This window comes from Acartia tonsa, chromosome 13, assembly GCF_053477335.1.
Source record: "Acartia tonsa isolate MP-2025a chromosome 13, ASM5347733v1, whole genome shotgun sequence".
Lineage (NCBI taxonomy): Eukaryota > Metazoa > Arthropoda > Copepoda > Calanoida > Acartiidae > Acartia > Acartia tonsa.
In genome coordinates this window covers 9,126,445-9,143,430 of record NC_137272.1, presented here as the reverse complement: position 1 = coordinate 9,143,430, position 16,986 = coordinate 9,126,445, and the positions used below count along the sequence as shown (strand labels likewise).

At 37.0% G+C, this 16,986-nt stretch overlaps 1 protein-coding gene across 1 annotated transcript in view; it reads left to right on the top strand.

Moving 5' to 3' along the window:
• The first annotated feature begins 12,283 nt into the window (after positions 1-12,283).
• The window catches only part of LOC145304456 (uncharacterized), a 48,276-nt gene continuing 43,573 nt past the window's right edge, over positions 12,284-16,986 (top strand). Inside the window, exons 1-8 of the mRNA XM_080146333.1 lie at positions 12,284-12,381; positions 12,933-12,997; positions 13,447-13,557; positions 13,785-13,868; positions 14,340-14,425; positions 14,955-14,996; positions 15,315-15,380; positions 15,715-15,796. Coding sequence (XP_080002459.1) covers positions 12,303-12,381; positions 12,933-12,997; positions 13,447-13,557; positions 13,785-13,868; positions 14,340-14,425; positions 14,955-14,996; positions 15,315-15,380; positions 15,715-15,796 — 615 coding nt within the window. The 5' untranslated portion in view covers positions 12,284-12,302. The remainder of the gene's footprint in view (positions 12,382-12,932; positions 12,998-13,446; positions 13,558-13,784; positions 13,869-14,339; positions 14,426-14,954; positions 14,997-15,314; positions 15,381-15,714; positions 15,797-16,986) is intronic.

Genomic DNA, 16,986 nt, shown 5'->3' with positions numbered 1-16,986 from the left:
CAATCATTTGAAATTTCGCTTGTGCAGCTCCATCAAACTTTGAGACTTTGAAATTGTTTGTGCAGCTCCTTCAAACATCAGGATATTGAAATTTGCTAACGCCTAAACTTCAAGTCCTTTGAAATTGTCTCAACCATGACACTTTGGTTGAGCTTGACTTCCGAATTAGCGGGAAGTTCACGAGATCAGTTGGCGAACATACAAACCCCCAATACCAGGAACCATCAAGTTTCAACAGCAGGTTTGAATATAGATTTATTGATGAAATTATTTCAAAGACCTGAAATTACAATATCAATTAGTTCATAATTCCAGTTATTTATAACCACGTAATCTTATTTGCTTTTTAAAAATCATTTTTCTCTACGGTAAAAATCTTTGGAAACTTTGGCTTTAAAGGAAAATTATTTGGTTTAATAAATCATTGTTAAATGCAACAATAAGGCACATAAAAATTACTAAAACATATATTAATCATAATTAAGTTTCATGCTTAGCTGGCTAAAGCCTTTTTAAAACTACATATAATCGTCCTATACACCATTCTTCCTAATAAAATTAACAAATTCTACCTGAAGTTCCTATGGTTTCAAATCCCTGGTATACTAGGGTCGTTCACACACTATGAGACCAATGATAGGCCCAATTTTGTTCTCCGAAATCTTCACACACTCATGTCTCATTCAAAAGTGAAAAACGTGGGCGCATATAAACAATCCATGCTGCGTCACTTTATGAAGGGAAAGTCAAAAAAGACGACATTTGCGCTTAATTCTAGAATAATGATAAGGAATTAATTTCGTACTTGATAAACACAAAGCTTCCTCGAAAAGAGGTTAAGACAGGAGTAGACCAAAGAATCTTGCCAACTGATGTTTCTTCTTTTCTTTTAGTTCAAAGGAAGGTTAAGAACCACTTTTAAGCGGGTGCCTCCACCCTCCCAAGGGAAATAGTCTCTGCAAATCACCCCTCCCACTAAAAATTTTACTTTCTTTTTTAATAAAACTAAAATTTGGAGTTAAGGGTTGACACAACGCTATACCCCCCCTTCCCTTTTCCTAAAGTGTTCTTAGAGGCCTCTAGAGGCGCATCCGCTAAGTTAAATGTATATTTTGTTACCACAAATTTCTTAATTGATCTGTCAATCTTACTCTATTATAATTTAAATACATTAGGAAATCTTCCTTTATGACGTACATAAAACATCTTTAAATTTTACATATGTTTATACCCTTTACCTCGCAATAGTAGCGCCGCTCATAGCGTCTAGGGACTTCAGCTAAAATGTGATTTAAGGAACTCCATTATTTTTTATGTTTCAAAAAGAAAAAGAGTAAAAAATTGTTTTTATGAGTTGCTACTCTGAGTTGTTATACTAGCAGCTTCGCCCCTGGAGGCCTCTAGGGACACGTAAAATTGTTTCTTTTCAATCTATTTTAAATCCGCTATTTACCAATAATATTTTTTACGCCGATAGATGTTGTTAGTTATGTTTTTAGCTAATTGCAAAAATGATTTTTTTTTATTTTTGTCGATTTCTCTTGGGAGGGTGGTAGTACCCTCCCACAAAACTGACTTTCCAGGGACCTATGAGAAGGTACCCTGTTTAGGAGAACCTGATCGATTTAGCGGTTAGCGAGATACTTCGGTACACACAGACAAACAGACACACATCCTGTTACTTTATTATAAGGATTGTTTTATCATTAAATTGTTAGTCTGGCTTAACTGATACCTTTTATCGTTAATTTAGGCATATTAAAATTGTCTTATCGATTTCAAAATTGGCAAGAGGATTCCTGTGAGAGAAAGGTATAATTTATAAAATGTAACATTTATAATCGAAAACAGAAAGACAGTTTATTCATTTTAACATGATGATTTTTGTCTTTTTTTAAAGCAACATTTTGCATGATAGAATTAGTAATAATGTTTTAAGCGAAGCATCTATATTATGTTTTAAAATTTAAATGTTTGTTACTCTACCATTGCATTGTTAATGTCCGTGTGTATGACTTTCTGATATCTTGAGCTCCAATTTTATGGATGTTGTCAACCTTGTTTTAATTGTTTTTGCTTGCTAGAAAGGTATGGGCCTCAATCAAGTACTTTAATCCTTTTTTTATAATATGGTCAGTCCGTCCGTAACGGTTAGCTCTTTTTATTTATTTAGACATGTTAAAATTGTCCTATCGATTTCAAATTTTGCATAATGATTTCTATAATAGTTAGGTAGGATTTAGAAAGCGTAGCATCTTTATAATCTTTAACAGAATATCCGTATGTTCATTTTAAACATGTTGATGTTTTAACTTTTTAAAAACAATTTTATATGAAATAAATTTTTAATACTGATTCCTATTACAACATAGTACAATGTTATACGTGAAGAATCTCTAATATCAAGTCCAAAGTGTGCCCTTAAACAGTATCCTCCTTTTGAGCAGTTTTAAAACAAATATACTTACAATTTTTATTAAATTTCATACATTTATATTCTGCTTATTCATTTCTGACACTTGACAAATATTATTTATTAATGTTCGTTTGTCCTTCCGTTTAGAGCTTTGCTTTTTATGGATGTTGTCATCCTTGTTTTCTCATCAATATATACAAGTAGTTTTTAATCGTATTTTAATATTGGTAAGTCAGTCATTTATCATTTAGGTTGGTAATTAGATACTAACAAGGATACCAATGTCCAGAAGTAGCAAAGCTAAAAAAAAAGGCCAAATAAATAATCGGCCAAAATAGGACATTATTTTGAATGATAAGAGGGTGATTTTTAAATATCGATAAGCCACATAAGTTAGAGTTAAAATTTTTGAATATCTCCATCGGGCACAGGATGTCAGCAAACCTGGCAGGGTGATCCAGATAAAGACTTAAAATATTATTTTGACAAAAATACTAAAATATCTTATAGTAGTACTTTATTATATATAAAATATAGGTGTTCAAGAATATTTCAGGTTTCAGGCATGACCCTACAGTTCCCGATCCTACAGGCCTCAAGAAATCTTTAAATGGATCCTTTGACATTTTTCAGGACATAAGTTTTAGGCTATTTTTCTGTCCTATCCTAACTCTTCGAATTCACAGCCTCTAGATGCTAGGGGCGCATACGCTCGCTAGTTTCAATAATGAAAGAAAATCATGTTTCATATATGGTAGAATAGACAAACAGTAAAATGGATCTAAGGAATAATACAATAGGTTTGCTTCTCCTAGAATATTTATGAAATAATTGGTAGCAAACATAAAAAAAAATGATCCATATTATTAATTGACTGGAATCATATTTTCTTTGATTGAACTTGAACAAGAATTGTAAGATCCACAGGAAAGTTTTAATCAACACTAGCGACTACGCCCCTAGAGGCCACTAAAAGATAAACTAGAGGGAATTAAGTCGAGAATTGAGGGGTGGGGAAGGATTTTTTTAGGGTTGATTTCTTTTTAGAGATTGGAGGTACCTTTCCCTAAAATAAATTAACCTTCTCTGAACCTAGGAAAAGCTTAACCGTTAAAGAGAACCAGCTTCTAGCAAGTTCCTTCGCTACACAGACAGATATATGTATATCCTGTTACTTTTATATAATAATAGTCTTTTAAATAAAATAAAAAATGGTTTGATGAATTACTCATACTCACAGACTAGAAATATAAAAAAGCTTTTCCTATTCTTTAAATCGATGTATAATTACTTGGAAATTGCTCCATTGCGCCAGATTGTCTTCTACTCTTCTAAATAAACTAGTACTTCAAGCTGGCTAATATAACGATACCTACCATCCATCCCCATTACCCAGTCCCCTCCAATCCTACTTGAGGAATCTACTGACCAATAATTATTTGAAATTAATAAAAATCTCGGGTATAGTCCTTTCCATGACATCGCTCCATATGGGGCGATGATTTTAATTGATCGCCTCTTATGACAAGGGGCGATGTATTGGCTCCTTGAAAGGAGCGATTTAATAGCCCCTTATAACAAGAGGCGATGTTATGACTCCTTGAAAGGAGCGATTTGATAGCCCCTTGCCCTAAGAGGCGATTAAATGATCCTTTATCGCTCCATAATCGCTCCTTCTAAAGAGGTAATGATATGTCCTCTTATCCCAAGGGGCTATTTAATAAAATATCGCCTCTTCATGGCCCCTTCACGATTTTATATATATATCTGAGTTCCTTGATGGCCCCTACATCGCTCCTTCATCTCTCCTTCTTGAAATTTATATTACATTGTACTTACTTTGATGGCCCCTACATCGCTCCTCCAGCGCCCCTTCATCGCTCCTACATCGCTCCTTCATCTCTCCATCTTGAAATTTATACTACATTGTACTTTGATGGCCCCTACATCGCTCCTCCATCGCCCCTTCATCGCTCCTACATCGCTCCTTCATCTCTCCTTCTTGAAATTTTTATTACATGGTACTTTGATGGCCCCTACATCGCTCCTCCATCGCTCCTCCATCGCCCCTTCATCGCTCCTACATCGCTCCTTCATCTCTCCTTCTTGAAATTTACATTACATTGTACTTTGATGGCCCCTACATCGCTCCTCCATCGCCCCTTCATCGCTCCTCCATCGCCCCTACATCGCTCCTTCATCTCTCCTTCTTGAAATTTACATTACATTGTACTTTGATGGCCCCTACATCGCTCCTCCATCGCCCCTTCATCGCTCCTCCATCGCCCCTACATCGCTCCTCCATCGCCCCGTACATCGCTCCTTCATCGCCCCTTCATCGCTCCTACATCGCTCCTTCATCTCTCCTTCTTGAAATTTATATTACATTGTACTTTGATGGCCCCTACATCGCTCCTCCATCGCCCCTTCATCGCTCCTACATCGCCCCTACATCGCTCCTTCATCTCTCCTTCTTGAAATTTATATTACATTGTACTTTGATGACCCCTACATCGCTCCTCCATCGCCCCTACATCGCTCCTACATCGCCCCTACATCGCTCCTTCATCTCTCCTTCTTGAAATTTATATTACATTGTACTTTGATGGCCCCTACATCGCTCCTCCATCGCCCCTTCATTGCTCCTACATCGCCCCTACATCGCTCCTTCATCTCTCCTTCTTGAAATTTATATTACATTGTACTTTGATGGCCCCTACATCGCTCCTCCATCGCCCCTTCATCGCTCCTCCATCGCCCCTACATCGCTCCTTCATCTCACCTTCTTGAAATTTATATTACATTGTACTTTGATGACCCCTACATCGCTCCTCCATCGCCCCTACATCGCTCCTACATCGCTCCTCCATCGCCCCTTCATCGCTCCTTCTCCAAATTTATATTACATTGTACTTTTATGGCCCCTACATCCCCTACATCGCTCCTCCATCACCCCTTCATTGCTCCTCCATCGCCCCTTCATCGCTCCTACATCGCCCCTTCATCGCTCCTACATCGCCCCTACATCGCTCCTTCATCTCTCCTTCTTATAATTTATATTACATTGTACTTACTTTGATGGCCCCTACATCGCTCCTCCATCGCCCCTACATCGCTCCTACATCGCCCCTACATCGCCCCTACATCGCTCCTTCATCTCTCCTTCTTGAAATTTATATTACATTGTACTTTGATGGCCCCTACATCGCTCCTCCATCGCCCCTTCATCGCTCCTACATCGCCCCTACATCGCTCCTTCATCTCTCCTTCTTGAAATTTATATTACATTGTACTTACTTTGATGGCCCCTACATCGCTCCTCCATCGCCCCTTCATCGCTCCTACATCGCCCCTACATCGCTCCTCCATCGCCCCTTCATCGCTCCTACATCGCCCCTACATCGCTCCTCCATCGCCCCTACATCGCTCCTACATCGCCCCTATATCGCTCCTACATCGCCCCTACATCGCTCCTTCATCTCTCCTTCTTGAAATTTATATTACATTGTACTTTGATGGCCCCTACATCGCTCCTCCATCGCCCCTACATCGCTCCTACATCGCTCCTCCATCGCCCCTTCATAGCTCCTTCTCCAAATTTATATTACATTGTACTTTTATGGCCCCTACATCCCCTACATCGCTCCTCCATCGCCCCTTCATTGCTCCTCCAAATTTATATTACATTCCACTTAGATGACCCCTACATTGCCACTCAATCACCTCTCCATCGCCCCTCCATTGCTCCATCTCCAAATTTTTATTACATTGCAACTTGATGGCCCCTACATCGCTCCTCCATCACCCCTACATCGCTCCTTCTTCAAATTTCCATTTTAATGGTTTGTTAAGTAGTTAATATAGATAGATAGATAGATAGATAGATAGATAGATAGATAGATAGATAGATAGATAGATAGATAGATAGATAGATAGATAGATAGATAGATAGATAGATAGATAGATAGATAGATAGATAGATAGATAGATAGATAGATAGATAGATAGATAGATAGATAGATAGATAGATAGATAGATAGATAGATAGATAGATAGATAGATAGATAGATAGATATATAGATAGATAGATATATAGATAGATATATAGATAGATAGATAGATAAATAGATAAATAGATAGATAGATAGATTGATAGATTGATAGATTGATAGATGGATAGACAGACAGATGGATAGATGGATAGATGGATAGACGGATAGATGGATAGATGAATAGATGGATAGATGGATAGACAGACAGACAGATAGACAGACAGACAGACAGACAGACAGATAGATAGATGGATAGACAGACAGATGGATAGAAGGATAGATGGATAGATGGATAGATGGATAGATGGATAGACAGACAGACAGATAGACAGACAGACAGACAGACAGACAGATAGATAGATGGATAGACAGACAAATGGATAGAAGGATAGATGGATAGATGGATAGATGGATAGATGGATAGATGGATAGATGGATAGATGAATAGATGAATAGATGAATAGATGAATAGATGAATAGATGGATAGATGGATAGACAGACTGACATTCTACCTTGTATTATAGCAGCTTCTCCTTGTATCTATGACCTCTATTTTAAATTGCAATGTTAGATTACTCATTTGAATAGATTACTTAATAAATATATTAAAAAAATATATTGAGTTTTTTATTTTGTTTTTTTTATGTTTTTTTTCAGATAAGGTAAAATGATGTTTTATTTGTAGAAGGGGCGTTGTAGGGGCCATATAAATATATTAAAAATATATTAAGTTTTTATTTTGTTTTCTTCTTAGTTACCATCTATGTATTGCAATGTATTGCAAATTTAAGGAAGGAGGGATGTAGGGGCGATGGAGGAGTGATGTAGGGGATATCAAGTTGCAATGTAATATAAATTTGGAGAAGGAGCAATGGAGTGGCGATGAAGGGGCGAAGTAGGGGCCATCAAAGTGCAATGTAATACTAATTTGGAGAAGGAGCGATGTAGGGGCCATCAAAGTACAAAGTAATATAAATTTGGAAAAGGATCGATGTAGGAGCCATCAAAGTAGAATGTAATATAAATTTGGAAAAGGAGCGATGTATGGGCCAGCAAAGTAAGTACAATGTAATATAAATTTCAAGAAGGAGAGATTTAGGGGCGATGAAGGAGCGATGTAGGGGCCATCAAAGTACAATGTAATATAAATTTCAAGAAGGAGAGATGAAGGAAAAATGTAGGGGCGATGAAGGAGCGATGAAGGGGCGATGGAGGAGCAATGTAGGGGCCATCAAAGTACAATGTAATATAAATTTCAAGAAGGAGAGATGAAGGAGCGATGTAGGGGCGATGGAGGAGCGATGTAGGGGCCATCAAAGTATGTACAATGTAATATAAATTTCAAGAAGGAGAGATGAAGGAGCGATGGAGGAGCGATGTAGGGGCCATCAAAGTACAATGTAATATAAATTTCAAGAAGGAGAGATGAAGGAGCGATGTAGGAGCGATGTAGGGGCGATGGAGGAGCGATGTAGGGGCCATCAAAGTAAGTACAATGTAATATAAATTTCAAGAAGGAGAGATGAAGGAGCGATGGAGGAGCGATGTAGGGGCCATCAAAGTAAGTACAATGTAATATAAATTTCAAGAAGGAGAGATGAAGGAGCGATGTAGGGGCGATGTAGGAGCGATATAGGGGCGATGGAGGAGCGATGTAGGGGCGATGGAGGAGCGATGTAGGGGCGATGGAGGAGCGATGTAGGGGCGATGGAGGAGCGATGTAGGGGCCATCAAAGTAAGTACAATGTAATATAAATTTCAAGAAGGAGAGATGAAGGAGCGATGTAGGGGCGATGTAGGAGCGATATAGGGGCGATGGAGGAGCGATGTAGGGGCCATCAAAGTAAGTACAATGTAATATAAATTTCAAGAAGGAGAGATGAAGGAGCGATGTAGGGGCGATGTAGGAGCGATATAGGGGCGATGTAGGAGCGATATAGGGGCGATGGAGGAGCGATGTAGGGGCGATGGAGGAGCGATGTAGGGGCGATGGAGGAGCGATGTAGGGGCGATGGAGGAGCGATGTAGGGGCCATCAAAGTAAGTACAATGTAATATAAATTTCAAGAAGGAGAGATGAAGGAGCGATGTAGGGGCGATGTAGGAGCGATATAGGGGCGATGGAGGAGCGATGTAGGGGCCATCAAAGTAAGTACAATGTAATATAAATTTCAAGAAGGAGAGATGAAGGAGCAATGTAGGGGCGATGTAGGAGCGATATAGGGGCGATGGAGGAGCGATGTAGGGGCAATGGAGGAGCGATGTAGGGGCGATGGAGGAGCGATGTAGGGGCGATGGAGGAGCGATGTAGGGGCCATCAAAGTAAGTACAATGTAATATAAATTTCAAGAAGGAGAGATGAAGGAGCGATGTAGGGGCGATATAGGAGCGATATAGGGGCGATGTAGGGGCGTTGTAGGAGCGATGAAGGGGCGATGGAGGAGCGATGTAGGGGCCATCAAAGTACAATGTAATATAAATTTCAAGAAGGAGAGATGAAGGAGCGATGTAGGGGCGATGTAGGAGCGATGGAGGAGCGATGTAGGGGCGATGGAGGAGCAATGAAGGGGCGATGGAGGAGCGATGTAGGGGCCATCAAAGTAAGTACAATGTAATATAAATTTCAAGAAGGAAAGATGAAGGAGCGATGTAGGGGCGATGTAGGAGCGATATAGGGGCAATGGAGGAGCGATGTAGGGGCCATCAAAGTAAGTACAATGTAATATAAATTTCAAGAAGGAGAGATGAAGGAGCGATGTAGGGGCGATGTAGGAGCCATATAGGAGCGATGTAGGGGCGATGGAGGAGCGATGTAAGGGGATGGAGGAGCGATGTAGGGGCCATGGAGGAGCGATGTAGGGGCGATGGAGGAGCGATGTAGGGGCGATGGAGGAGCGATGAAGGGGCGATGGAGGAGCGATGTAAGGGCCATCAAAGTAAGTACAATGTAATATAAATTTCAAGAAGGAGAGATGAAGGAGCGATGTAGGGGCCATGGAGGAGCGATGTAGGGGCGATGGAGGAGCGATGTAGGGGCCATCAAAGTACAATGTAATATAAATATCAAGAAGGAGAGATGAAGGAGCGATGTAAGGGGATGGAGGAGCGATGTAGGGGCCATGGAGGAGCGATGTAGGGGCGATGGAGGAGCGATGTAGGGGCGATGGAGGAGCGATGCAGGGGCGATGGAGGAGCGATGTAAGGGCCATCAAAGTAAGTACAATGTAATATAAATTTCAAGAAGGAGAGATGAAGGAGCGATGTAGGGGCCATGGAGGAGCGATGTAGGGGCGATGGAGGAGCGATGTAGGGGCCATCAAAGTACAATGTAATATAAATATCAAGAAGGAGAGATGAAGGAGCGATGTAGGGGCGATGTAGGAGCGATGAAGGGGCGATGGAGGAGCGATGTAGGGGCCATCAAAGTACAATGTAATATAAATTTCAAGAAGGAGAGATGAAGGAGCGATGTAGGGGCGATGTAGGAGCGATGAAGGGGCCATGGAGGAGCGATGTAGGGGCCATCAAAGTACAATGTAATATAAATTTCAAGAAGGAGAGATGAAGGAGCGATGTAGGGGCGATGGAGGAGCGATGAAGGGGCGATGGAGGAGCGATGTAGGGGCCATCAAAGTACAATGTAATATAAATTTCAAGAAGGAGAGATGAAGGAGCGATGTAGGGGCGATGTATGAGCGATGTAGGGGCGATGGAGGAGCGATGTAGGGGCCATCAAAGTACAATGTAATATAAAATTCAAGAATTAGAGATGAAGGAGCGATGTAGGGGCGATGTAGGGGCGATGTAGGGGCGATGTAGGGGCCATCAAAGTACAATTTAATATAAATTTCAAGAAGGAGAGATGAAGGAGCGATGTAGGGGCGATGAAGGAGCGATGAAGGGGCACTGGAGGTAAAGGACTATGGAGGGGCGATGGAGAGGCTATGAAGGAGCCATCATGGGGCTATAGTATAGCCTCTTATCATAAGAGGCGATATTAACGCCCCTTCAAAGGAGCTATTAAGAGGCCATGAAGGAGCTATAGCATAGCCTCTTATCATAAGAGGCGATATGAACGCTCCTTAAAAGGGGCTATCACATCGCTCCATATGATAAGAGGCTATGCTATAGCTCCTTGAAGGAGCTATAGAAAATCATCGCCCCATATGGAGCGATGTCATGGAAAGGACTATACCCAAAATCTCCCCCATTATAATATCCACATATTATAGATACTAATGTGCTTTCTTCCATTATGATACCAATCACTTTGTTTAGGTCCAGTTTATACTAAACAAGAATGTTAACATATGTAATGGATTACAGGTATAAAGATTAAAAGAAATTAAAAATTCTAATTAGTTGAAATATATTTTTTTTTATTTCTTATTTATTTTTTAATTTATGTGTAAGAAGCTTTGAATATAGTCATCCTTGATGATAATGACATTAATTCCTTGGATAATTAGCTTATATTCAATGCATATTAAATTTGATAAATTAGTTTTTGATAAAGTCATATATATCAGGGAAGGAGGGGACATTGGAGTGTTTATTCCACTAGTCCCCAAAGTCTTATTATAACATTTTCTTATTCTCTGGCTTAACCATCTTGGGGACTTTTTTTGAATTTTGATTGGTTGGTTCATTCAGCTGAGTGTCCAAATGTTTCAACCACTAATTGTTATCTGCTGCAGGGATAATTTTGCGTATCATCATTAGAAAAATACATTAATTTATCGGCCGTAGTCTTATCCCTCTAGATTCATGCACATACATACTACGACCACATGAGTTTGGAAAAAGTATCATGAAAAAAAAAAAAAAAATTATATGATTCTTAGATAAAAATCTTCCGATTTTAATTGGAAAAATCTTTTAAAATTTAAAGTTGCCTAAATATTTAGCTCTAAAACTATTATCTTTAAAAAAGTAAAATTAAAACTCTTATTTATTTGTTAAGTTGTATTTGTTAATTTGTGTAAACTATATCCTTATTTTAATAGACAAAAAACTTTTTATGACAGCCATTTATTATTAATGAGTCAAAAAGGTACATATTTTAATGTGTACGTGTGTGATTTATTTGTGTTCGTTTATTTGTTTGTTTGTTTTTCTATACTTTTAATTACTTTTCAGTTAACAACGCAAACCTCTATAGGACGGGTCACACCATTTGGTCTTATTATTTTGGTGTATCTCTTTACAAAATCTTGCTAAATAACAAATAAGGGCAGGATTACACGGCCAAACATCCAATAGACAAACAACCCTTTCATATCACGACTTTTTTCTGAAAGTCCTAACAGTGCTTAACAATTAGTTGCGCCTGTTTTGAGCATCAGACGTAGCAGCATCAGGAATAATTTTCAACTTCAGTTATGACATTTTGTTTGGTCAAAGTTGGAACGAAAGAAAATTAAATATTTTTCATTTAACTAGAACCAAATAGGTTCGGTGATTAGCGAGATTATTTACGTCGGCAAATGAAAAAAAAAACAGTAGAAAAGTATGTTCTCCTAGGAGGGTGGAGGTACCCTCCCAAAAAAAAGTTGTAAACCTTTCCTATCTTATCTAATCTTATCTTATATAAAACATATTACTTCAGTGGTTAGCTAGATCCTTTGCCTCGACAAATTCAAAAAACATCATTCCAAATTTCACAATCCATTTCTTTTTGGAAGTTGGAGATACTCTTCCCCCCAAAAAGTTGTAAACCTGCTCTAGACTCATTGTTAGTGAGATCTTTTGCTACACAAACACACTTTTAGACATCTTGTTACGTTTATATAGTTCAAAAATATTTTCCAGATTTTCGGACAAAAAATGCTGAGATGATGAAGTTTGTTAGAATGATGCTACTCATCATAGTAGCTACCATTGTTAGTAATATGCTGGTACATGCTCATGTTGGTAAGTAATTTAACATTCTGTAGAAGCGGGAAAGGCATACAGTTATTTAATACCTATATTTAAAACAACTTTTACAACACAGAATGTGCCAATTTTTAACAACTACAAAAATATCTCCTCTCATCTGCAATATAGAGGTTAAGTATGCTTTATTCTATGGTTGAGCTATGGGAGATATTTTTATCTTATGAATATAGAAATTTTAGATCCCCAATCCCTTAATTGGGCCATTATAACTGATTTTATTGAAGTCTAATAAGGGTAAAAATAATGTGTTTTATGGGGATTAGTTCTTGCTCTAATCAAGTTTTTGAAAATTGACAAGTCTAATGGGTTTAATTTAATAAACCTACCAAATAAATACTACCAAATACATCAAAGTGCATAAAAAATCTTTCAGTTCCAAAATGTGATGTTGTTTTAAGATACATTAAAAAATCTTTTGAAAGAAATTTGTTATCTGTTTCATCAGAGAACCAGGACTTGATTGTGGTGGAAATCAACTGTATTTCATTAAGTATTGGCATAGCCTTGATATTATTCTTATTTAGAGGAATTGCCAGGATTTTTAAAATGTGTTCGAGGTGATGATGGAAACATAGCTCCACAACAGAATGTAAGCTTTCAAACATCAGCATATATCTGAAGGAAAAATCCCAAGAAAGTAAAAAGGATATAAAAATCAAAGGATTAAAGAAAATCCTATTCTTTTTTGGCCCAATAATTAATTCTATATTTTTTTACTTTCTTACTAGTGGTTGCGGCCTTAGCATATTCGAAGGAATATGGAAGGGCAGAAAAATAGCCTAAAAAAAACCCTACTTGACGTTTTATAAAAATGTAATAGCCTAAAACCATTCTGGGACCTATAAGAAACTTCCATATAAATGAGAATTTTTACAGGAGAATTTTTATAGTAAATATTTTTACAAAAGTACTAATTACATGTTTTATCCAAAATTCTTCAAATTTGTTTAAAGATTTATATCATTTGTATCTATACATTTTTATTAATAATATTTGATTTATATATTATTTGATTATATTATTAATCAATGTTTTTAGATTGACAGGATCACCCAATATACAGAAAACATTCTAATTAGACAAATTCCTGAGTTATGCCTGGAATTTCAAAGAGAATTTCGACCACAGGCTGAATACATTGTTTGGAAGGTATTTTTTTGCTATGAAGCTTACATTTAAACTTTTTACCAATTTAATTTTTTACAAATTATTTGAAGAAAAAAAAAATTTTATTTTTGTTAAAAAGAAACAATAGCTTTCTTTAAAACTTGAAATTTTTTTGTAAGCATATATGGTGCATAAGCATTTTGTTTTCTCTTAAAAATTTGTTGATTTTGATGAATCCTCTCAAAAAAATTTAAAATTATTATTTTTAGAATTCTGGTAAACAATGTATGTGGGCTGACGGGGACCCTGCAAATTGGGCAGATGAAAGTTGTGATAGAAGTGGCTATTATCTCGTAAGAAAAAAATAATACTAAAAGTCCCATTTTAATTATCAAATCTTTTCATTCTTATCAAATTATCTTTTTACTTTGACAATATCATTAGAATTTTCATATATAGAAAAAGGAAAGGTGTATGGTTTATTATTCCCTCAATCTTGCAAACAGAAAAAAATTTTACAGTTTTATTTCTTTTTTAAGTACCATACATTTTGATATTAGACTGTTCTAAATAAATAAGTCTGTTGATAGCAAATATGTGTTACACATTGTTTGTAAATTTAAGCCCTTGAATTTATTATATTACAATACAAACCAATATCTACTAAAACAAATTAACTTTGTAACCCAAAAAAATCTGTCTGCTAAGATTTATTTTACAAAAATATATATTTCATACTGAAAAAAAATTATAAGTACAAAATGAGCACTGTATAAAAACAGACCCCTAGTTTGCCCTTCATTTATAATATCATATTTTATCAGATTATGAAGAAGTCTACTGCACCTCATGCCAAAAGTTGTGGAGAACTAATCTTTCAAAGACGTGTGACATATCCTGAAGTTTATCAGTAATAACTTTAATTTACATCTATAATAAACTACAATTGTTTTAAAGAGTTTTTGGCAAAAGGCTAGAATTAGATTTCTCGTGTTCATTCGAATCCAGTGGATAGGAACCGGTTTTCATCCATACGAAAAAACTATGTCTAGCATCGTATTATATCCAGCTTTCTACGAATATAGAAATGTACAATCATAAGATTAAAACTAGTTTTTTTAGCTGGTGACTTCGTCACCTCGGGGCTAAAAAACTAGTTTTAATCTCATAATTGTACATTCTATATCCGCGGAAAGCCGTTTATAATACGATGCGAGAAATAACTAATAAATAACCAAAGCTATTGTTTTCATTTATGGAACCAGAGACTACAAGGATGTATTTTTACATACTATAACATTTACATTGTGTTGTTTTTAATTTCAATATAAACACAAAAACAAAAAAATAAAAATGAGTATTTATTGATGAGAGTGATGTGATGTAGATGCTGTAACAGAGCACAGAAATGATTGCATAATATAAAATTTTTATTTTAGTATAAAAGTAGTGGATCTCACTGGCACAACAGTTGTGGCTAAGTATGTTTTCAAAATGATAACATTTTACTCATCTAGAGGAGGGGGGGAGGGGGATTTGGATGCATTGAGAGTCTGATCCTTCTAAGTCTTCAATAACTTAATGGCTTCTTTGACAGCAATATGTAACTTGGAGACTTTCAAATTATAATCAAAAGCTTATCTTACATGTCTTCATACCATATTTGAATTTAGTGAGAAATTTTCCTTCTTCGCTCACCGCCGCTAAAATTATGAATTTCTAAATTTCAAAACAATTTGCAAAATTTTTGTTAAACATATATCTAAATATGAAGATTTACAAAAATTACAATTTTGTAGAACTGATTGTTCTATTATGGAATACCAAAACCAGATGAATAATGTTGACTACATGTTGGCTTACAGGTAAAAATTCAATTTATGACCACTAGCTGTTATGCCTCTTAGAGCACTCTATTGGATGAGGAGAGAGAGGTTATGAGTGGATCCTCTACTTTCATTTTAATTTTAAATATAAAGGAAAAAAAGACTTCTTGGGATTAGGGATATATTTTTCAAGGGTCAGTTTCTCTTGGGAGTGTGGAGATAACCTTCCCAAAAATAGATATAAACTTTTCCTGGACCTATAACACGTTTTCCTGTAAATAAGAACAATACCAGTCTAGCTGTTTGCAAGATCCTTTCCTACATTCACACACACAGAGACAGCCAAATATCTAAAGTTGTTGAATAATTCTAGGTCCTTGATCTTAATGAACCCAATAGTGAGAAAAGAGCAAGGAACTTGGGTCACAATTGATCGTAGAGACTCTGCTGGAAATGTAAGTAAAACTTTGGGAAGGGAGGTGATAATAGTTATTTCTCGCATTGTATTATAAACGGCTTTCCGCGGATATAGAATGTACAATTATGAGATTAAAACTAAAAGTTTTTTTTAGCCCCGAGGTGCCAAAGCACCGGCTAAAAAAACTAGTTTTAATCTTATGATTGAACATTTTTATATTCGTAGAAAGCTGGCTATAATATGATGCTAGACATAGTTTTTTTGTATGGATGAGAACCGGTTCCTATCCACCGGATTCGAATGAATATGAGAAAAGTTTTAAATAATACACCCCATGTTTATTCACTTTGTTCTGTCATTTGTTAGCTTAAAACATTTGTTAGTGTCAATTTTTTCCACAAATAGCATTAATCTACATAGCATGGCATAGTGATTGCACACACAGTTATGGTGGTGTTCAAAGAGTTTAAGTTCAAGTCTTCATGTGTTGACTCAGAATGTTTAGTTGCAATACATTCACGCAACTACCCCTGCTTGTGTAAGAATAGGGATTACAAAATTTACATAAACATGATACCTGTACAACCCTTGTCACAAGTGTCATTCATTTCATTGACTTTATTTGGGAAATCTACCAAATTCTGCAAAGAAAGGAAATAATTAGAAGTTCCATTATGATTCAGAACCAATCTCTGTCCCTAGTAACTATACAAAAGTGACTCTACCTAACACTAAGAAACTAAGGCTAATTAATCAATATCCAAAAGGTGTAATAATGAATGCTAAATCCTAAAATTTATATTTTGAAAAATTAATAATAAGCTAGGATTTAAAGAGTATTGCACAATATGACTTTAACATTATCATAACCCGCGACCGTGGCTCAACACATAGCGCGTCCACTCGTCGTAGGGAAGGTGATAGGTTCGAATCTCGGTCCGACACCGCGTCATAACTAAAGACGTTGAAAATGGTTCCCACTGCTACTATGTCAGATGCGCGACGTAAATAGTTAGAGTGGAGGCAATGCCTTGGCCCAAAACAGGCGCAACCATGCACAGTTGGGACTTCTCAGACAAAGGTCGTGCATCTCAGAGAGTTGGCTGTCTGATGGGTGAATGGGCGCTTTACAACGCAATCATAAGTATTGCATGTATGTTTCAAGGTGCGTGGAGGTCTAGTACCCGAAGCGACACCTAGCCCCTAGAGTCTTAACATTATCATGAG